This window comes from Panulirus ornatus, chromosome 18 (assembly GCF_036320965.1).
Source record: "Panulirus ornatus isolate Po-2019 chromosome 18, ASM3632096v1, whole genome shotgun sequence".
NCBI lineage: Eukaryota > Metazoa > Arthropoda > Malacostraca > Decapoda > Palinuridae > Panulirus > Panulirus ornatus.
The window spans coordinates 30927500-30952296 of record NC_092241.1 but is presented as its reverse complement, the minus strand read 5'-3'; the positions used below and the strand labels follow the sequence as shown (position 1 = coordinate 30952296).

At 42.8% G+C, this 24797-nt stretch overlaps 1 protein-coding gene across 5 annotated transcripts in view; it reads right to left on the bottom strand.

Moving 5' to 3' along the window:
• The window catches only part of LOC139755020 (paired box protein Pax-2-B-like), a 146759-nt gene that overhangs the window by 96044 nt on the left and 25918 nt on the right, over positions 1-24797 (bottom strand). For all 5 annotated transcript variants that reach the window (XM_071672947.1, XM_071672949.1, XM_071672946.1 and 2 more), the window contains exon 2: positions 20131-20531. In XM_071672947.1, the coding sequence (XP_071529048.1) occupies positions 20131-20230 (100 nt within the window). In that variant the 5' untranslated portion in view covers positions 20231-20531. The remainder of the gene's footprint in view (positions 1-20130; positions 20532-24797) is intronic.

Sequence of the window (24797 nt, the reverse complement as noted above, 5' to 3'; positions counted from 1 at the left end):
TTACCTACGGGTGCCTTCAACATGGCTTGGTCATCAGTGTCTATCATAAGAAACAGTCGAAAGGTGTTTGTGGAATGCCTTCATTTACGATCAGATTTACTCCTTATATGTACTTAATTCTTATTATAATCCCTGATGATGCGATGAATAGCAACATTCTTGACCAGCTTTATCATTGCTCTACTATGTCTATGTACTTGTTCAAGTTAACACCGCATTAATGCACGTGAGCAGTAGCAGGAAAATGACTAATTAAGCGTTAGTTCTCACCATACGTGTCAGTATACATAAACAGCAACAGGTTCTTGGATATCTCCGCCAGTACTGTACACAGAGCAGACAGACGTAGCTTTGGCAGGCAGCTCCACTTCATTAACCTGTTTCACCTCAAGTCATTTTCGTGAGAGAAATTCTCTAAAACTCCACATGACACAATAACATCGACGAGCATCCCCACAGTTGACCTCCGACCAGTTAGGCTATCGTTGTCCTATACTCTCAAGTCACTAGCAGCACCAGCCACACTCTTCCTACTGGAGGTAAAGACGAGTGGACGTGGCGGAAATGCGTTGTTGAACAGTTAAACAAAAGTTTTCCCCCCAGTGGCCCATGAGAACAATGGGTCGGCGAGGGTATGGGGATAAGACAAGAGGAAGCTAAGGGAGGAAAGAAAGCTGTGGCCGTTATACCGTAGATACCGTAGACATTTGTCTACCAACAGTACTTAAGTAGTATGGTGCTGGACCAAGGGAATGGTTACACAGTTTGTGAGAATTCATTTTGTGTTTCATTTTTACCCCAGCCCTAGTCCTGCATATATTCTACGCAACAGGAGAAACTAGATTAGTGTCTAAGAAAGTAGCTGGTTCACGAGAGTTACTGACTGGTTAGTGTGCAAAAGTACGCCACATTCTCCTAAATGTATGACACATATGGCCTGCAGCCGGGTCCCGAAGGTGAAAGACGAGATATACGACGTAGGATCTTCTTCCCAAGTGAGACAATAAAGGGACGGCACTGCATGACGAAGTTGAATCACCGAAATGCTACTCAGGTGGATACGTTAGGGATGGTGCAGATGACACACACACACACACACACACACACACACACACACACACACACACACACAGCCATCTGCATAAGAGAACAGCAAAGGGTGGAATCGGGAGCAGCAAACTGATGATGCACAGAGAGAGATGGTACAGAAGAGTCGAAGGTGATACACGTGAGGTTCGCTTCATAGCATCCCGACTGGAGAGAAACAGAAGGACGAGTAACAACAAGAAGAACGTGTGTTTACAGCTCTTCCTCTCCAGTTCTCCAACGCCCTCTTTAACAACGTCTCCTCCTCCTCCGCCTCCCTCCTCCCCCTTCCTCTTTTGTGACAGCACGTACAGGAGCCGCTTCCTCTCCCACTGTTGTCGATGAGCTTCGTTCACATGCTTCATTACGTGGCAACACTCGGACGAAACCAAGCGATGGATAACGAAACGTTGGCAGCTAACGCCTCAGGTGTCGCTGCAGTATTCGTTGTAGTGTCCAGTTCCCAGCTCTGGCAGATGACGACGAGTCAGATCCCTGCTGATGTGTGAGATACCAAGTGGAAAAGCATGAAGAGACCGAGGCGTAAGGGGATATACGCATATCGTTGACGCCTGTGCGTAAAGTAGTCTTGTAAAGATCCCACGAAACTGGTCCACTCTTCCCCCCTCCCCCCCTCCCCCCCTCCCCTTACCCTCTTCCACAGCCTCCCTCTTGCCTCCGACTCCTACTGACGGGCGCCGCCCTTCCGGTGTGAGCTGCACACTCATGCCCACGCCCTTATTTAGACCATCCTATACCCTAGATTTCTGTACGACTCGTTGATGTAGGGATCTGGCTGTGTGGAGTGAGTACTTTGCAAGTAAGTGAATGGTAGATATACTGGTATTTTTTACACCGTGATGATCATGGGGAAATTCTCATCATGATGATAATGATAATAATGATGATTAATATAAACAACAACAAGAATAATGATAATGATAATAGTAATAATTATAATGATAATGATAATGATGATAATATAGTAATAATTATAATGATAATGATAATGATGATAGTAATGATGATAGTATGACAATAAGAATAGACAATAGTAGTAATGATGACAATGATAATGATGTTCACAGTAACGATGATAGATATACCGCGATCGTAACGGTAATATTGATAATGATAATTAGCTTTAATAGTGATGAAAAAAAGCAAGGACATTTACTGCAGAATTATTCGAAATCCATATTGATGATGCTTACAGAAAACCAGCAAATTTTCACGGAGCTCCAGCAGGAAACGACAACTCGTTAATTGAGACACAGATATGGAGTGAGGACTTTATCTGTCCTCTGTACCCCATTATTAGTCCCTCTGGTTTCTGCTACTCGCTCTCTTGTTTCATTCTTTCGTCGTCTCTCTCACGGCTGTCTATCTCGACTGAGTGTCTGACTAACTATTTGCTGCATCTCTCTTACCTGCCTCCAGTCACTCTTGTCAGTCTACCTTAGTGACTGTTTGCCTTACAGTCCATCCATGTGACCGTCTCCTTGACTAATTTCTTTCCCTGACTCCCTGCCTGACTGTGTGGTGTTGTAATCCGGCGACGGAAGTTTGGGGACATCAAGAGGAATCTGTAATGAGGGCATTGTTTTACCACACAATGAGCGCTTGTTCTCCCACACCCTCAGTCCTCGTCGGGGGACTTCACTGAGGAAATTCGGATGATGTCGTCTGTATATATGGGAGAAGAGGGGTTCGCTTTAAGAGCTAATATGCTTGCAGTTTACTAGCTTGCGAATGGATGGGTGGTCATCCCTTCGTTCGCAATGCAGTTAACATAATCATTTCAAGACCTGGGATGAATAATGAATCATATTCTATAGAACAATACGAAAAGTGGGATTAAAAGTTGTCAAAGGCTCTTTGTATCCATGACGACATCAAAACATACGAAAAAGAAATTCCTTATCCACATATATCTACAACCTCAATCGGCACGTAGCATCACGTAATACTACACCATCGAATATTTGCTTCGGCACCAGATCACTTCCTTGATACGAGATGTAGTTGTGGAAGGGAGAGGAAGATCCGATCTCTTGTTTGTTTTGTCTAGTGGCGGTGAATAGTATTTCATTGAGTTTTCATGTTTCAGATACTTGCAGTGTGTTACTACAAAGAACGTTACAGAGAAGGTTGAAAGTCCTTAAAGTTCCTTCCGTTCATCCATTTCTCCTTGTTCTCTACCTGTGAGCTCCATACAATTCGTTATGCTTATTTTCCTTGCAAGTCCTTATGCTCAAACATCCTTCAGAAAGTTCCTTGCGTTCAGATATCTTTGATGTTCTTTACTTTTAAAGGCATCAAAAAAAAAAAAAAAAAAAAGGCGTGTCAGTCAGTGGTCTCTCAGTTCATTGTACTGAAATGTGTAAAAGGAAACTAGTATTCGTTATTGTGAAGGCATCTAAGGAACGAATAATTCAAGTTCGATCATTCTAAAGGTCCGTGCTGTTCTTATCAAAGTGACTTTAGTTGGTTTTGTGTTCACGTGTGGCTACAGACGTGAGGACCATGGCGACTCACACACACACACACACACACACACATACACACACATATCATCCCACGAGAGAAGCATCAATGGGATGTGTGGTAGCTACTTAGCACGCCTACCTTCTCTCTGTGGGTGCTCAGTAAGCTGACCTTACAAAGAGATGTTCTTTTTCCCAATCCCAAGAATGTCTGTCTTTGGTGGACCATTAGTTGTTTAACCTTTCGGTGCTGTTCATCGACAGTTTTTGTCTTTTTCATGGAGAACCTTTGCTAGTGTCACGCTAGTTAAAAAGAAATGTTATCCTTGTAAACATTGATCATGAACATTAACGGTAACTGAACATACGCTTCCCTCAAAGCATGAACACAACCATGAACTCAGTTCAGAGATGCAACCCTGCATATCGCAAGTCTTACTTTCTCTCATACGATGACAAATCGATCTTAATATACTTCACAGATAGTGGACAGGCATGTCACACGTCTGCTAATCAACTCAGGTATTCGGCATCGTGCTTATGCTTCCGCATATATATATCATATCTAATACCGTGAACCCTCTAAGCAATAATTCATTCGTGAATTATTTTCACTTCAAGTACCCATGTATCTAAGCACCATCACTAACAACATTCAGGGCGCTCCCTCCCGCTTGTACATGTTATGACATAAATCGAGATGTAGAATGCAAATTCTCATATGACAGCGGAAATTGATACCAAGTCGTTAATACGTGCGTGAAATTTATCGAATCTTTGGAGGACAAAGAGATTTCAAAGAGCAAGGACTTCCATATCACCTCCTGCTCACACTAACTCATCATGACAAGGGGACGGTGTGTGCTGTGAGAGGTTATGATTAATCATGAATATGATGGCGGCAAGACATGCAATACGTCAACTGCGACTGATAAGTTTGATTCGGAGCGGCGTGAACCTGATGTACGATCCAGTCCCTGCTCAAGGTCTGCTGATGGGAACATTTTGCTGACAATAATATTAAAAGTGGTAAATGTCTTTAGTTTTAAGGCTAAAAGCTCATGATCTTTTGCTCATGACAGACTCGGTGTTTGTCGCTGGTCTAACTCTATTGACCTGATAATCTTAAGATAGATAAATGACCTGTCCGACTCGACTCGAGGAGAAAGATAATGTCTTAAAGACATGGAAAAGAAATATTACTTTATCTTTCACTACAGGTCATCACGAGGCGTCCTTACCGAGCGTGTAACCTGTAATTGCGAGAAAGGTACATTCATTTGATATCAATTCACGTTCTCCCAACACATTTCAGTGTAAGAGACTGCATAGTTTGCCTTCGTTATGTCTGATTTCCCTTCTTTTCCTTCCCACAAAGAGAAAGTGAAGCATAACATTAGGCAAAAGTTTAAAACAAAGTTATACTCTCAAGACGAGAGATGATAATCTAATCTTGCACTGGAATAAAACGGCTCGTGGTCAAGAAGAGGACCACAGCTCTACAGGACTGCTCCTTTAGTCAAGGGTGGTCTACTCCTTAGCTTTTGCCACAGTCCTCATGCCAGCCACTAGATATGGCCCACTTGTCATCCTCACGTCTACTCGTCAACCAAACATTAGGTTTGACTCCTCAACGAGATACTGTGTTCTACTGTGGCTCACGTATCATCCCATGCTAATGACTACTCATCAAACACATATTGTAATGTAGACATTAGCCACAAGCTGTGCCCCTTTTGTCAAGTACACACCAAGGTTCACTCGTCATTTCTACGTTATTTTCTACGCCTAACGACACTAAATGGTTTCATTCAACAACCACACGCTCTCCTTCCACACATCAGCACTATGCTATGGTCCGCTTGTCAGAATCATGGTCTTATGAACATTTCAGTATCATTCTATGGTCCACTCATTATGGTCCACTATGGTTCACTCGTAAGCCTCATGGTATGGTCCATTCATCTCCACCACGTTATGGTTCACTCGTCAACATGACACTATGGTTCACTCGTCAGCCACATACTATATTAAGCCTCACTCATCAGCATCGTCCATAGTATGATGTAGTCGTTAACACTACCATATGGTCCATTAGTCAACTCTACATTATGATGGTTCACTGCTCAATCCCATGTTATGTTTCTCTCGTTAGCATCACGTCATGATCTTCTCCCCAGCACTGTGCAGTGGTATCCACGGTAATACGTTACACTGGTCCGCACCTTAACTCTGTGCCATACTTCACTTTATGCTATGATCCGTGCTTTACCTGACGGCATGACCCACTCATCACATAAACACTATGAAGCACGCAAGAACCTCAAGATTGATTTGTTTTTCTATGTCACAAAATGGACACAATGTATCCCAAGCTTTGCAAGACAGAGTGGACTCTGGCATAGCTTATGAACTGAATTACTGAGAACAGCCACATGTAACTATTGCGACATATTCAAAGAAGTACTTGTCCAGTCTATAGTCTGACGGTGGTGTAGAGAAATCAAAAAAACATTTGTGTACAATGCGAGTCATGCGCTTCGACAGGGGAGGTGTTGACCACAGTCGAGGAGCGTGGTGGTTTGAGTGATGGCTGCACGTGTGATGGATCGGACGTGGGGCAGCCAAGTGTTGAGACAGAGGCAAGCAGACGTCTGGGTGTCCAAGAGACGAATATTTGCGGTGGATCTGTAATGCAAGGTCATTTCCTTCTGTGATGAGGATTTTACACCTAGGTTTGGAAAAGGATCAGCAGAATGTTTATATCATTCGGTGCTTTAAGTCTTGCTCCCAACATCACAGAGACCCGAGATACCTCTAAGATGCATCCAAAATTCTCACCTGTCGTGTTGTCTTCTACAACTTACTGCTTCATCAGAACAGTTAACTGTGCATCAGAAGCCATTATGAGAAGTTCAAAGAGACTTGTACTATCGAGGGGTATCCAGTATTCCTTATTTTACATTGGCAGAGGAAGACAGACCGCAATTCTTTTTCCATTTTTCATTTTGACAGTGGTCAAGATGAGGCATAACTGACCAGAGGCGTCGACGCCATTATTCAGTAGATGTGTGGGTGAGGCAGAGGTCGAACATCCGTAGATAGCACCGCTTAGACTTGTTACGAGCAGATACAATGAGCTCAACTTCTGAATCTTCCTCACAGAATTACTTCATGACATCACGATATATTGTCATCGCCAGGCGTCACATTTGTACATATCTCCGTGACATCACCACTTCATATTGTCCTTGTATAATGCATTGTAGCATTACCTTTAAACATTGTCACCTATCAGGAATTATTAACATTACTTTTCAACACCATCTCCTGACATAACCTTCTATTACCACCTGCCATCATCGCAAACGAGTATAATCTCTGGATACCATCGCATTTTTGGATCACTTCTTGTCACCACATTCCATCACTGCATCCTGGGATCACCAAATAACTCCACCTCTCCTATCCCCATGTATCACGGATGGAAGATGATGCAGGACGTACGAAGAAACCTGGATGAAGTCCGTCTTTTTATTCTCTGTGAAGGAACGCCTAACTTACTGATGTATACTGTCATCTAAACGAACAGACAACGTGACCCTCTCACCAGAGTGACCTGTATCCTTGCTTTCCGCGACTCTTCAACCTCATCCACCCACAACACTTCCTTCATGGAACCACTGTCGAGTCAGTTCTCGTACTTGCCACCAGCTCCTGCACCTGGAAGCCCCAGCGGCACCAGTAACAACAGTGTCACCGGTGTCAGCAACAACAACAACTGGCACTAACAGTAGCATCAGTGTCAGTAACATTTACAAATGGTGACACCAGTAGCGAGAGTAGAAGTAGCATCTAATCACAGTAACAGTAACAGCAGGTCTCTCATGAAAAAACTTTCCTGCAAACCAGGTTTTAAGACCAAGTTTTAAGTGACACATAAAAGATGGGCTAAAGACATAAATAAGAAAGGAAAGAAGAAAATGAAATAAAATATATCCTTGGGTTGTGGAAAAGCTACCTTAAAAGGATGCAGCTGCAAGAGTAAAACTTCAGAAGGTAAAGAGCTTCAGAGTTTTACAGTGATGACTCACTCTTGGGTTACCAGCATTATGTTATACAACAATTTCAAATGCAATATTTTTCTTTTTTACTAAAGATTACCTTAAACTATTACCTGCAATTTGTGGTATTTTTCGCAGGGATAATAGATTTGTTTGAAGACCTCAGTAAAAGAAGTAATTTTCATTTTCAATACGAATCTGGGATTGAAATATTGTCTGGAGGTTATTAAGGACTCTTAACTGAGCGATTACATTTAAAAAAAAACGTGTCATTATTGGTCCGGCATTCATTTGGTGCCTGTCGGCAAGAGGAAACATTACGAGATATTTTCCATGATTATTTCAACAATAGATGAGTTTCATGATGTTATATAATTCTAAAACCATTGGCTTGCCGAATGCTATTTGGTGGAGTCAATTCATGAAAGAATTTACACTATGAACGCATTACAGATTCAGAACCCATGTTCAAGCCAGTCGATCATAGCATGAAAACATTTCTCATTAGATTTTCAAAACAACAGCAAGAAGTGGCAGGAATGTTGCAAGACTAGTTACAGCTACTTTTTCTTCCTCTCACATGCTCTTATGAGGTTGTTTCAAAATCCACTTCTTCTCTCCGTTGTTGTGCTCCAACCGTCTCTTTAGTTAGAATGTTTGGACAAAATCATGCTCAGTAATGATGTGAATTATGTGCTAAGGCTATCAATTCTTAACCCCTTGTGTCGTGTTTTTTCTTCATCCAATCTTTCCTTTACTGAGGGTCGTGGCTGTATTATTTTCCTTTCCCCTTCTTAGACTGTGGGACTGATGAAGAGGGGTTGTGAAAGAATAGTCTTGATAATCTATGATTCTGTTATACAGCGGGTTCAAACCTTCTACATCTCTGGGCCATCAGATAAGGCAGTCTTTACACACACGCACCAACATCACGGTACAAATGCCCCAGATTTATACATCTGTTCTACTCTCAGGGTACCATATACGAGAGCCACCTATGTTATACCACCACTCATCACCACATGAGCTGTGGCGACTTACTACTATCCGTGGGAGAATACTCCGGCTAGTCTCCTATGTATCCTTATGAAAGCTTGCTCTTAATAGCAGAGTACTGCAGCAGCTGCTGCTTTATGGAACTAGTGTAATCTTTTATGATAAGAGAAGGGCCCTTGACTGTCTTTTCAGGGTAGGGAGGTGGGAGGCTGAATGATTATCTTGGCCCCAGAGGTGTGTGATATTGATGGGACAGTTGTAGTCGATAATCTCAAATGTTTATTGCATCCGCGTGATTGCAGCAGTTAAACCACAAGCTCCACGTAAGTAACCTTAGTCACAGGAGAGAAATTAGTCCTGAAAGGAACCTCTGCAAACCTTAAGGCTTGAGTAACTGTTGAAAGGAAAAAATTGTATTTTGTTATGTCACTGAATTTGTGTATCCACCTGTAGATGGAGAAATTTCTTATTGGGTTATAGTCAAATGAATCTTGATATCAAGAAGGTTTTCACAGGTTAAGTGTAACCATTTCCATAACAACTAGGGACACATTTTCGAAATGAAAAGGACCAAATTTCCAGGAAAGGTTCCCACTAACTATGTCATTTTTCCCTTTGATGAAACAATTATGCAAATGAACACAAAAAGACACATCTAAGCATAAAAAAATCAAAACATGATACTCCTCTCGCGTGGTTGGTGATGTAGGCAAATAAAGAAATGCTAATTGAAATTCCTGCCTCATCTCTGGGTGAATCAGCTGTTAGAATTATAACGCTACCGCCACAACAAAGCGCCTCTTTGTCCCACTATTCAGGCTTTTATCTTCCACGTGAATGACAGTTTCTCAATGTACCAGTAATTCACAGGTCATGAAATATATGAAGTTTCTCATTTCGTATAGTCTGCTTCATATGTGGGTTGTAGTCAAGAAACTGTGTCATGCTTCAGCCTTGTGGTGTTCTCGCTTCGTTTTTTTTTTTGTCTGTCCACTGCATTCTTAGATCTCTGCCCCAGCCAGCCAGTAGACGAAATGGAAAAGTCTAACAGGCTTGGGTTCCTAGGGGGGGAGATACGAACGGGGTATTTTGCTATTTCATGGTGGTCCATTCACATATGGGCCATCACCAGGCTACCGCCTACTGTAAGGTGGTTGCTCGTCTCATGTTTACTAGCCCAGGTCATACCAAGGATCTTGTATACATACCAGAGGCAGACACTTCGCATGAGCATCAATATAAAGAGCTACGTAAGATAATTCATTTTCATCACGACGAAGAGAAATTCAGAAAATGCTACTGATTTATTTCACATAAACGACTACTGTCGAATATCATTATTGAGAATGATATTCAGCATCATTACTCCAAGAGAAATGAGTCTGTGAAATAAATATTCTCTGAATGGCGGAACTTGGTAAATAATAACTGCATAGGGAAGAAATCAGTAGCTACCACCTTTAATGGTTGGACGGGAGGAAGAAGATACGCTGCTACACAAAGAACATCAGCTGGGCGAAGGCATAAACAGAAGCTGCCATATAGACAACAATGGCTGGATGAAAGGAAAAAACAGAGAATGCCACGGAGAGATCTATAGCTGGACGAAGGGAAAAACAGAGGCCATCAATTGAACAAACAAGTCCTCTGCATGATCAAGATGAGTTCCTACAGCAGCGAAGCACCGCAACTACTGACTGCCCAGAGGGTGATGGAAGGCGTGAGGGGAGAAAACGTAAGGGTATAGAGTAGGAGTGTCTGAAGGAGGTAGTGGGAGCTGCGTGAGAACAAGATATGGGAGATGGGGGAGATATTGGACTTTGAGACAGAAAATCTGGGATGAAAGAAGATGGAGTGTGGGGGAGGGTATCTGGAGTATGTGGAGGAAAATGTGGAGTGCAAGAACATAGTTGAGGATTGCTAAGAAGAGGAAGTAGACTATAAGGAAAATGTAGTAGATGGTAATGATGAACAGCTGGATTGTGAGGAGGAGGTGGAGTGTGGAGTTAATGAGTTGCAGAATGAGGATAAAGAGGTGAACTAGGAGGAGAAAGCGGACTACGAGGGTAGGGAAGCAAAGTGTAAGGGACAGATGGAATATGATAATGACAAGATGAATTCTAAGGATAAGGGTTGGAGTATGAGGGGTAGGTTAAGGATTAGTATGAAAATGTGGGGTATGAGGAAGATGAGTTAGACAGCAAGACGGAAAAGTATAAGGAGGATGTGGCGGCGTGAGTGTGGATACAAGGACAAAATTCTGTAATACTGAAGAAAAACAATGAACATACTAAGAACAGAAAAGACAGTAAACAGAGATAGATAGACAAACAGACAGATAGATAGATATATAGATAGATAGATATACATATAGATAGATAGATAGATAGATAGAGAGAGAGAGAGAGAGAGAGAGAGAGAGAGAGAGAGAGAGAGAGAGAGAGAGAGAGAACAAAGAACTAAGTTCACAAACACATTCGCAGAAGAATGAATTGCGATAACACGGGAATTATATGAGGTAATGAGGAGAATAAGTTAATCACAATAAACATAACAGAGCCGTGCATGATTTCATCAGCAGGAGAGCTACATTATCTGCCAACTACAAAGGTCTTAAGAGTTGAGTCTGGTGGTATCCAGACCCTTGCTTATAACGTGCACGTCCACAGCCTTCATCTGAGCAATGAGAAAATTCCATCATCTGGCACTAGTTCGAGTGATCTTAATGGTCTCTGTCACTCTCAGTTTCCTGCCATAGATTTTCATTTTCGTCTGTGGTCCCGTAAAAGCTTTTCGTTCATTTACATTCTCATTAACTATCTATCAACCTCATTTCTTTTTCATTAATCGTGTTTCTCCGTCAGATGGAATGACATGGAGGGAAAGGAAGAAGGAGAGGAGTATCATACGTTTGTCAGTTGGATAGATAAGGGGGGAATGGGTGAGGAAGTGAGAGAGAAAGAGTCGATAGTAGGGAACATCGACAATGATACCCACAAATACTTTTTTTTCTCTCACTAAAATTCTCATGTGTTTCAGCAAGTTATTTCTTTGTCTCATACGATCTATAAGTTCTAACTGTCTTTCCTGATATCTGGGAATGACCCAGATATGTTCTAAAACCTTACCAACGAGCAATATTCTCTTTTGTTTCTGTCAGCATCACACGGAAAAGTTTGTTTATAGTCATTTCTATGTCCATTATCTCACTCATTTTAATAGCATATGTGTGTTGTCTTAGCAATTAATCGTAATCCACAATCAAACACCTTCGACGGTGCTGACCTTGAAGTGCATTTATAGGTTAATAGAATAGCGGTATTACTTGCAAAGTCTAATCATGTGGAGGCCTTCGCCCTTTCTCGGTAAACGCCGCAGCCAATTACGAGAGAAAGGTAATGATTAGAGATTTTGGGTCAACATTTGTTGTGATAGGCTCACACACTACTCTCCAGACGCTTGACAGAACTACAAAGTCGCAATAAGACATATGTTGCATTATTAATGGTTCTGTCTGACTCCATTGAAATGGAAAGTTGCTATTATTCCACTCACCAGTTTCTGCGTTTTGATATGCACGAGAGACTGGGTCATTCACTTCAACAAATAAAAGTTTCAGTGTGGCTGTTGGTTGAGTCCCGTGTGCTTAGCAAAAATAAGAGATCTTAATTTCTTATTCACCACGTCTGCTCGAAGAAACTCTCGTCATCGTCTTAAGCATCTAAGCCTAAGATGAGGTTCCTTGTGCAAGCACAAGTTCATATTACGTTTTAAAGGTTTTATTGTTTATTTTCTGAAGCTCTACTATGGCTCAAATATTCAACAACAAAGTTTTTCGTTTTACGATTCTCATGGGCAACAGTTGATGACATATTTTCGTAGTTATCGTAGGGTTTTCTGATAAAAATACAACCGTTAACGGAGCTTTGAGATCTAATTTTTAAGTCATGACTTTTTACAACCTCTCATGGTTTATACATATTCACAAGCATATAATAATTACATTCTTGAAGATAGTAACATAACTGTCTAATGTTGCACTTAGGTACAAAAGAATACTATTTGAAAGTATCCTTGGTGACGCTAGCATCCTTATGCTCTGACTACCATATTCAGAGGCGTGTAACGTACGAACTGTACACAACATGAGCCTCGACATCAACGTCTCACATTTCCTGTAGTCTTATCTTGGGTCCAGTGATACTGTGTCAACCAGGTAGGCTGCTGTGTCTAGCAAGTGGGCGGAAGTATAACGGCCCCAGAGAGAGAGAGAGAGAGAGAGAGAGAGAGAGAGAGAGAGAGAGAGAGAGAGAGAGAGAGAGAGTTGACATCACATGCCTGTTCCGCATTCCCTCACATGATGCGTCCTGTGTGTGTGTGTGTGTGTGTGTGTGTGATATGCCTCAGAGACGGGAGGTGGTGCGAGTCACTGTCCAGTGTGACAGCCTTGGGCTTGCTCACGCTGTGGCCGTCGGAGGTGAACATGTAGCTGAAGAGAAAGGTTGGCGAGAGCGGAAGAAAGGAGTGGAAACTATCGTTGCTCCTCCTCCGGACTCTGACTAGGCTAAAGGAAAAAAGGAAAGAAATATATGGAGAAGAGAAGGGATGGGGAAAGGAAATAAAGATTAACAATAATACTAAGAGAAAGATGTCAATACGTGTATGATAAAGGAGGTATGAAATAGATTAAGATAAAGTGAATGTATAGATTGAAGAAACACAAAGAAAACATGATGATGAATAGCAGCAGAAGGGACTGCATCAGTCGAAGAGAAAATAAACGACCAGACATACAATAACGGTCCCTTTTACCTGCGCTCCTAAACGCTGGTCACCATGGCTGTGGGTAGCCAGGATCCACACACACTTCGTATACTGGACATCCTGCCGGGCGTCCGCTGAGGAAGCAATTATCCTAAATTGAGGAAGTTCGTCGGATCGGAAGGGCAGACACGTCCATCTTTGTCATACTCAGCGGATATATATATGTCTGACGTTGTATGTATATGTCATTCTTCCATTTGTGTGTTTCTGTATTTGATATACATATTAGATAACCCAAGAGTGCCATCAATATACACAAAGTGAGGTAAAAACGATGACTTGGTAAGGAGATGCGACGGGAGGTGTTTGCCGTTTTAATACAATGGGAAAAAATGGATGTTGTCAGGGACTGTGAGTGGAGTGGGCAAGAAGGTGGTGGAGGGTGTTTCTCGGGGGAAGGCGGGACAGTGTTATAGACAGAGATGAGAGGAAGCGAAGCAGATATAGTTAAAGAGTCCGTGTGGAGATAGTGATGACCAAATACATCTCAGTACAGACGTAGATAGAGGTATAGGCATAAAAGCATGAAGGAGAGAGAGAGAGAGAGAGAGAGAGAGAGAGAGAGAGAGAGAGAGAGAGAGAGAGAGAGAGAGTAAAAATGTGACGGGATGAGACGTTTGAGGCCGTGTGACTAGGTGGTGACCTCAGCACTTTGTGACACTGTCGTGTATTTGATCCTACACTTGCAAGTCACTGCCACGAGAATGACATTTCTCCATTATCAGATGAACGTCTTTTTTTTTCTTCTTTTCAGTAGGGAATATTACTGAAGGATCTAGTCCTGAAAGTGTCGCATATTGAGGGTGATGCTCTTAATTCTCCATTGAGGATGACTGAGTATTGGTGTGTAACTCTATGTGCATCACAGAGACAAGATGGTGTGCGAAATTCCCACAGACATTTCATGCTGGAGTACCGTGTTACAGACTTCCCTACAATACGGTGCCACAGCCTCCACTAACACTCACCCTCACACCCTCCCTCTTTTCAGTGCCATTCCTTTACATAAGCAACATTCTTCAGCTCTACTCAGTGTAACACCTTTTCCCACTATATGATGTCACGCTCTCTCACTCACAACACAGTGAAGACTCCATCCGACACAGTGTCGCACCGTGACTTATGTGACACATTTCACAGGTTTTACAGTGTCACATCTCCTACCACAAAACAAGGCCATACCACTCCTCCTAACACGCATTTCACTCTCCTCCAAAGCGTAAGTTTCACAGCCTTCCCCACAACACCCCTGCACACCCTTCCCATAAAGCACTGTCCTGTCACATCGTAACGTCTTTTTCCATAACGAAGCGTCACATAGTTTCCAATAGAACACCGTTACGATGTCCTTCACAACACATCCTTACAGTCTTCCCACGGAGGGTTGTCACGCCGTCGTCGACATGTTCAGACAGCGTGCCCCTCAGAGGAGAGTTGGTACAGTTACTCTCTGGAGTGGAAAGTGAAGACTTTACTTGAGATCGAGCTTCTCCCCTTATGGTTAACGATGCGTCCATCTCCGAGATGGGTTCTTGTATGGACAACTTTCTCTTCAAATATCAGAGTAGCATTACTCCGTGCTTGCCTTTTTTCCTCCACGGGAGAATATTTCTAGGGTCATGCCACCTCTTGCCTGGTTATTGCCGAGTCACAGGTACAACAGTGAACCGACATTTTTTTTGCATTCGTACTCTCTATTTACCCCAAACAGAAGACGGAAAGATTGGAAATTCTTAATGCTACTGTCAGTGTAGCAATAACAACCAAGGTTAGATTTTACCTTTATCGCATTTACGTGGTTGAGACAAACAAATGATTGGAGTAAGAAGTCCTATTGATATCGACAAGCGAAAATACTAAGAATGTATACACAGTGGTGGTGGTGTCTATGACAGCCTGGATTTGCGCGGCAGAATGGACGTTGAGAGGGAGAGTGTCCGATGGATGATGGAGACCTAAACAAGGTCTTCAGAAAGAGGCTATAACTTGGGGCTGTTTAGTACTTTATGAAGAGGTGCGCTGTGTCAGAGTAGTTAGGTGTGACTATGACGGACTAGATAGGGAATAAATAGATAAGGGTGATGTCGTCTGGAGTGTGAGAGAATTGGTAATAGTTATGAAGGTGTGGATGAGGTTAGTGTGAATGGGGGATTGAGGAGTAGATCTGCAATATCGTATCAAATTATAATAGATGATTTCCGTACGGCTTACAGGAACTTCCAAGGTGGGAAGGGTGTTATGTACGAAGTTTAAGAGTAAGAGACACGTGCTCTGTCAGATTCACCTTTTGAATCGCCGCTGAATTAATTGACTAGGTGACCTTTATGGACCTCAAGGACATTTGCATATATCATGATATATTCATAGAGTACAGAACCTGTCCTCATACGTCTTTATCATACCTACAGGATTATTTTTTTTGATGGTCATTACGAAGGTACATTTACCGTTATCATGATATACTTACTGTGATCAGCGTACAATTTAAAGCTATAATAATCACCGTTCTCTCACACCCATAACTTTTGAGCTAGGAACGTTATATAACAAATTATTCTCGGCATCTACGGTAAGCTATAGATCCAGACTCTGCTGGAACCAGTGAGGATGATGGAATCCAGCGGCTGCTTCGTTCCTTGCTGTTCCTTCCAGTAACACGAAATATCCGTCTACACTCTTGTGTCTAACCATAAAACAGCATTATGAGATATCGAACAGGGAGTCATTCTGACTCCCCTAGGAGGAAGTATGGCTTTGATTTTCTACGGCGAGATATTGCATGTTGTAGTAAATTACCTTCTTGGCCCTTTCCGCGGCATCTAAGCCTAAGAGGCGGCCCAGTGACCTGAGGCCAATTTATTCCGTCGGTTTTTATCATCCCGTTCCCTCTCCTCCTCTCTGTCCCATCCTGACAACACCGAACTAAGAGAGAGAGAGAGAGAGAGAGAGAGAGAGAGAGAGAGAGAGAGAGAGAGAGAGAGAGAGACATACGTTACAGAGTAAGTGCATCGGACGTGCATTCCTTGGTATGAATGAAGTACTCACAGGGAAATGTACGTTTGCCCATTGTTGTACTACTAAGGACTTATTATGGAAAGAATGGCTTTATCCTCGTCGAAATAGCTTCAGCCATTCGCACCATCACGCTCTGAACTGTAAATGATATGAGTCAAACGTCCTTCCATTCATTATTATCACGTGTCGTTGTTCTCTGGGTGGGTTCATCATTAGCCCAGATCTTCCTTGGCCTCCTCGCCTTCTACACCACTGGCCTCAACTTATCTGATGGCGAATCTGCTGGAGAGTCTTGCCACCTCTCATCGTTAGTCTCATTCTGCTAGGATATGGAACAATGATAATGAGCTTCGCGACTTTCTATCACCAGTCTCCTCATTGCAGGTGTTGGGAGGGTGGTAGCAAGGCTAACCGGTTACCTCCCACCCGTGGTCTCACCAGTACAGACCAGGCGCTGCTTCTTACCCCTACGTTAGTAAATGTAGTCAGAACAAGAAGGATTTCGAGACGTGGTTAGGCCAGGGAAAACGTTTAGACGCTATAGTAATTGACATGGATGGTGGACATCCATACACTGCTGCCACTTCCACCACTCACTGTGACTAGATTAGCATGCACGTCCAGACACTAATGTCACCACCATGTCTCTATCGTTTGGCTGAGTAGGATGTCCTTACACTATTGCCACCAATATCAGTCATTCTTGTTTGGCCATGGAGGACATCCAGACATTGTATCCACCACCTACAGCCATTGTTGTGACGTTACAGAGGACGCCAGACATTGTTTACACGATCCTCATTCACTGTGTGTCGGGCCGGGGAAGAAGTCCACGCTTTGTTATTCTCACCCTCAGTTGTTGTGGTCAGGATAATGACAACGTCCAAATAGTGTTGTCGCTACAATCATCATCAAGTCATTCTGTTTGTCAATACCCAAACCATAATAACCATAAGTACCCAGTAAGCAGTAATGTAAATCAAAGTGACAACAAAATTTGAGGCTTAAAGAAAGTCTTCTATTTCTTCAGTTTGAGTTCACGCCACCGGTAACCCCATCCTCTCCCACCCGTTGGTGTGATATTATACTATGTTCAGGATCCCCAAGTTTGATTAGATTCCTTTGCAGATATCTTTCTTTGTGGGGCTTATAATTCTCCAGAATGCACGCAATAAAATCCTTGTTAATGCTCATGGATACCAGAGGTGCAACAAACCCCACCATGTCAAAAGCTTACACAAGCGTAAGACTTAGAAAATATGGCTATCTTATGGAGAAGTCAAAGCCAATGGAACGAGACACGAGGTTGCATGTTGCAGCCGCAATCGGAGTGGATCCATACATACATAAATCAGTCAGCCACCGCCTTCTCGTAACATGCTGGCGATCGCATAAATCTGTCTAGTGGGTTATTAATGATGTTCCGGGGGGCCCCCAGTCAGCCTACAAATCTCGTCTGTTGGATGACCCGTAAACACCTACATTGCCGAGGGCACTTGAGAAACCTCATGGCCACATGTTAGCTGTATTCATCTCCATCAGGTCAATTCTCTCTTCGGCCACATCCTGTCTTATGTCGGATGCCGTCACTGATGACTCTAATTATATGATCATGTGAGAAGATATTTACTGAGGAGATTATTTAGCGAGGCAATAACATTTAAAAAGTTGACCATAGTGTAGGGATCTCTTCATCTCGAGAATATTTGGCCAACCTACACTGTCAGGTTCTGAGGGTGTTCAGTTGGACTTTATATTCTACCAATGATCATTCATGATAGTCGAATCATTTCTCACACTTAGACTTATAACCAGTCTTTATTCAATCTTAGGAAAGTGTAACTCGGCCAAGACACCCAGTTTTGTCGAGTTTTAGTTCAAATGAAGTGGCATTACTCCATATATCCTTTGGCGAGGCGCAAAGTAATCCAAAGAAGTGATTATAAGACATTGATTCCTAGGCCTAGATGATAGAAGAGAGACGCAAATCTAATCAAATGATTAATTGCGTTAATTTTTAAGAATGATAGTATGATTACCTTGATCTCAGACATTTTGTGCTCACACCATACCTTGTATGACTAACACTATGACTATATATCTAAGTCTCTGCTTACAGGAACAGGTAAATGGATATTTTCGAAATCACATTCAGATTCTAACTGTGTTTTCATATACGTTTTTATTGGAAAATTATAAGGAAATCGAGAGATATGTCGCCCATTGCGTGCCTTATTAACTTTGCCAACACTAGACAATGCAATGACGCTCCTTCTTCTGATTTATATCCCGGGTTGGTGGGAGGAGGCGAGGGCTTCATGTTAACTCGCCACGCATAATAAGCTACTCAGTGGGGTTCTTTAAGCTGCGCCTCTTCACCACCTCAGATTCCGTGACCCCTCACGGCGTTCGAGGCTCAATATATCCCTGGCAGTGGCTGATGATTCATGCGTTCCTCATATCGATCATGACCGTGTTGTGACCTCCGGAGAGGATCTGTAACATGGCTCGGTACTAGTTGTAAGAAGAGCACTGCCGCAGACATGAACCTCTCTCTTCACCTGAGCTAACAATAAACCCAATAGGAGAAATATGAGCGGCAAATAGTGTTTATGGTTGTGTGGATGTGAATGTTATTTGTGTAGTTGAATATACATCTTAGCTATGAGCAACGTGAGGTGTATGACTCCGTGGTGTTGTAGTTAGCGTTACTGACCATGAATTAAGCACGGGCTTGCCTGGGTTCGGGTTTGTATGGTTTCAAATCCTGGGTATGGCGTCAGCCTGCCTCTATGTGGGGTGTTCATTCATCCCTCTGGTCTATGTGATAAATGAGTATCTGGCTTACAAGGAAGTATATATATATATATATATATATATATATATATATATATATATATATATATATATATATATATATATATATCTTTCTTTTCTTTCATACTATTCGCCATTTCCCGCATTAGCGAGGTAGCGTTAAGAACAGAGGACTGGGCCTTTGAGGAAATATCCTCACCTGGCCCCCTTCTCTGTTCCTTCTTTTGGAAAATTAAAAAAAAATGAGAGGGAGGATTTCCAGCCCCTCGCTACCATATGATTAGGGAATTATGCTGCCTGTATCGTCTGAATTACTATAAAATAGGTGAAACTTGTTTAATTGGTTTGCTATCTATCAAGATGACATGTTAACCATTGGACTACAATACCACCAACTCGCCTTCATCCCAGAAAATTCCAAATACAACTGTGTTGTGCGATAGGCTATTATTAGGAACGAGCATATTAACTTGTGAGGTAACTTTAAGGTAGCAGGTCTCAAGCGTTTAACCGAAGGTTGACATAGCATATGATTCATCAGGAAGGTATAAAGTTTACCAACCATTCTGGGTTTGTCTAAACACGTTGTGACCTTATGAATTCTGATGAGGTACAATGTAACTAGTTGATATAGGATCACAGTCAACATGTCAGAACATGAGTCTTCTCATTACGGGAACTACTACTGTTTTACGGTCTATTCAAATATGGAGCCATTATGGGCACAGTAATTTTCCGGAATACGTCAGCATTCAGAAGACCAGTAGGGAAGAGCCATGGATACGGTCAACAGTACAGAAAGACTTAACACTGAGGTGATTGACTGAGGTCTGAATACTCACGTTTTTTCTTAGCGTCCTCTGGGCTGGGCTGCTGCATGATGGTCTGCGTGTGTACCACTTGGTGGGGGGCGGGAGGAGGCGGAATATCCATGGTAATCATGAAGAGCGCTTCTTCTGCCACGGTTACAACAGGAACAACAGTGGGTGAGGGCGGAGGTGAGGGCCCTCCACACGTGGCACTCCGGACACTGGCGAGTGAGGTGCCAGTCAGGGCGGTAGTGGGACAGACACGGATATACTAGTCCAGCTGAGACGCTGGTCGTCGTAATGGAGATGGTTCACCTGCGGCGACGCTGACGCAGGTAGATGAACCCGGAAGGGGTTCCCGGGCAGGGTAGAGTGGTCCTGGCAGCAGTAGAATAACAGTACCGCTGTCAGCTTCGCATCTACACACTCAGTACCTGCAAGGAAAATGTACATCCATATTCATTACCATAAGCGTAAAGGTGGGACTAGCAGCGGCTTCCCAAGCGGGTACATTCCAGCTCACAGAGAACCGCCTTACATCTCCAGATCTAAACCTGGCACGACCCACCCAATAGTTTCAGATGACCCGCGGCCTCGGGAGACGATGGATGATCCATAATGACCATGAATATGACCCTGGAGTTTTCTGTCTTTTTTTTTCCTCGTGGAGGAGAGAAGCCAGACCTCCCTCTCTCTCTCTCTCTCTCTCTCTCTCTCTCTCTCTCTCTCTCTCGGTAGGGCGAGTAACGGCGTTTCACGAGAAAATCGCCTCGCTCTGCCTACAGGCGAGCATAATGGATTTCATCATCCCTACAGGTCAACACCTTTTGAGAACCACAAACACGTTACTTGCTGCCCGTCCTTCTTAGATATGTCTTTCGCAGGAGATTTCACATTGGAGAATATGGTGTGCACAAGACTACATTCGACTGAATATTTGCTTCACGAAATTCATTCTTGTCGCACCCGTCGACATTCCCCAAACACGCACGAAGCAAAACTAAGTTACGGTTTGGAAGCACGAGATTCGCTGCCTTAACTCTTGTGCTGGATTTAGCCATACTCATCCTTGCTTGTCCTTCACCCACATACTGCCCAAGCCTCCTCTTGATTCTCTCTCCCTTTCCTTTCGAATGCTGCATCCTCCTCTCTACACTCGGGGCTGGTTTCCTCTCAGTCACTACTCCTGCTTCTTACAGTGGCTTTTGCTTTAACAGTTTACACCGAATCATCCTTTTCATTCTGATTTCCATCCTGATTAGGTGACGAGCACTGAAGTATTATCTCAGTGTTGTGACAGGGAGAGCAGGGCGCGATTCCGTGTTGGGCCACATGCAAAGTCATCCTGTGATTTCATTCGGACTCCAAATTGCACACACACACACACACACACACACACACACACACACACACACACACACACGTTATTTATGCATCGCGTCATGTGTCTCCCTGTTTGCTTGTTCGCACTACCTCGTTAACGCAGGAAACAGCGAACAGGTATGAAAGATCTTTTTTTCATACTTACTCGCCGTTTTCCGCGTTACGTTTTCTCAGTAAGAGTGGAATTAAAAGTAATTATTGTTTCAGACACTGATTTTGTGAGCTATTTGCATACGCCGCTTCCACTAAGGCTTGCACCAGGCGCATTCGTCTGGTACTCGTTGTTAACTATGCGTCTATGTACAAGAAAGTGTAGGGAAAATTGTGCAGTAGGTGTTCTGAGTCTTCTATATAGTAATCGCATTGTGGGCTAAGGGGTTCTTTAGCTATTTTGAAACGGTATTTGTAGTGATATCGTGACGGGTGATGTCCACAGCGTAAGCGGGAGAACAGAGCCTCACAATCGTCTGAGGAGTGTGGGATTCTGGTGGGTGTGTGTCATGGAAGTCAGAAAGTGGTATGTTGTTCAGTGTTTGCCGTGTTATTTCAATGTGTATATAAGCTTTTTTCTGAGTTATATTTGCTGGGGATGGAGGGGATCTGTGAGCAGAGGTTACTGAAGTGTGAGACAAGGGTAAGCTTTTCATTTCTACGTGGGGATTGGTGGGTAGTGTTTATGTGAATCGAACCTATGTGCTGGATTCCTGTTCATTTGTGGTTAAAAGAGTGATTAAAGATATCTTTGGAGGTGCAGACATTCCGTTCTGGGTGTACCATTGTTCCAAATGTGTAATGTAGTGCTGCGTGTTTGAAATTCCTGTGGCATCTGGGTGACTCGTTCTCCTGTTCCAACTTTTAGAACTTAAAATGCTAGGAAGGGAGTGTACTGAGCCTCCCCATCCCCCCGTCTTCTGCATCACACAGTAAATGCCTGGGAAGTCGTCTTTCTACTCTTTTCTCAGGGACACACACACACACACACACACACACATATATATATATATATATATATATATATATATATATATATATATATATATATATATATATATATATATATATATATATATTCATATATATATATATATATATATATATATATATATATATATATATATATATATATATATATATATACACGATAATGGTAATAACAATAACAGTAATAATGATAATAATAACAATAATAATGATAATAATAATGATAATAATAATAATAATAATAATAATAATAATAATAATAATAACAATGATGATAATAGATATATAGGAGGCAAAGAGATGAGAGACAGATAGAGGAAGAGGCACACAATGAATTAACATACAATTACCGTAATCTTTCTCAGTGTCTAGAATATTAGGTGATAATGACGGGCTGGGTGAGCAATGTGCACACACCTGCCATAACTCAGCCCCGTGATGATAACTTACCTCCACCAACCCATGAGTACCGCGCATTACTCACCTCGTAAGTGAGCTCTGAACTGGTCACGTGTTGTGTGCGTGTTAATATAATGAAGGCGCAGGCTACAGATTACAGGGTAGGATACGCATAGCGGCGTCATCGACAGGGGCTAAATGTCGAGCCTGATACTAGTAATTTCGGTTCAGATATGCTATGGCTGGTATGTTGCCCTTCACGTATGCTCAATGTTGTACGATGTTAAAGAGTCGGATTATGTTCGAAGCACTGAATCATATCCAGACCATTGACACGTTGTGCTTGGGTGTGTGTCTCGGTATCTCCTGGTTCCTTTTACCCATGTAATTTGCCCTCCTCCCTTGTGACGCCTTTTCGTTTTCCTCCTCCTCCTCCTCCTCCCTCATCACTTCGCCAAGTTGCTGTCTGAAAGGCCCCTCTGAAGTCCTCCAATACCTCCATCAACCAGTGGCTTCCCTATCAGCCAGCCAGCCAGACCACACCTGGATCGTGTTTTCGTCATCGTTCCCCACCACTCACTGGCTGCCCCCTTCCACTCCCATAAAGCTATGATCAGACGGTGTAATGGAGGACTACATCATCGTTTAGGGGTATATATACCTTCTTAGTATTAAGTCTGATGGTTTTATGTGTGCTCCTCTCTGGTTAAGGTCATACGTTTCTCGGAGGAGGGGGAGGTGAAGGGCTGAATGATGAACTCCCATTAATGATCGTGGCTGGCCACCACCACCGCCGCTGCCCATGCAGTGCTGATTATAAGACTATATATTTCTCTCCTTTTAGCTCCCCACCGTAATTTGCCACGTTTGTTTTGCAGGATAGTGCCGTATATATATATTAGGCCTCATACGAGGTAATGTTTGGGTGCACAGAGTTACTGAATCACGCCGGGATATTGAGTAGGAGGGGTTGCCCTAAGGTCACTGTTGCACCCCATGATATAAGAGACGACCATAGGCACATAGAGCAGCCCCTATTACTACATGAGGCAGCTCCAAGGACATGGAGTAGCCCCGAGTAAATGGGATAACCTTAGGGACACATGGCCGCCATAAACACTATAGTACCACCCAGAAACAAAGAAGCAATCTCAACTTCATGGAACAACTCGGGAAACAGAGCAGTCCTGGACAAACTGGGGTAGCCCCAGGCTAAGACGGGTAGGCTCAGAGATGTGTGCCGTAAGAACATGGAGCATTTCTAGGTATCCTGACATCTGGAGGGGTAGCCTCAGGTACACGAGACATACGCGCGATTCAAGGAGCCTCACGACCTGTATATTCAAATTAGATATACGAATGACATATCAGTGACCCTTACGAACTTGAGTGTGATCACTTGATAACTCATTCCTTTCCATATGGTATAATGATTGTTGTATTAGAGCTCTTTACCACTTATCAGGGAAGTTATCATCAGCTGTATTATGTCTCCATCACTGAGGAAGGTGGGAAAGGAAAAATGAACTGAATATGTTGAAGGACTTTTTATGTTACGTTACAGTGAGGCGGATGTCAAATTTTTGGATATAAAGGCAAAGGGTTGAGAAAAAGTCATGGCGAATGGTTTGATGAAAAAAGATGAGCTGGCGAAATGCTTAGGGAAGATGATATGTAGTAAAGGGGCTGGGGTAGACAGATTGCAGTTGAACTTAACAAGAGAGAGAGAGAGTGATGATGTTGATCGGTTAGTCGGGAATCTCACTATGTGTAAAAGGCTCAAGGTGAGGTGTCTGAAGACTGGCAGAATGAGTAGCGGGAGAATAGTGTTCGAGAGGGTGGTGTGTGGGCCAGATACTTGCTCTTAAGACTTCGTTAGAAAAATACTTCAAGAAAGAGAGGGATTTGTATGTGGTATTCATTGATCTGGAAGAAGC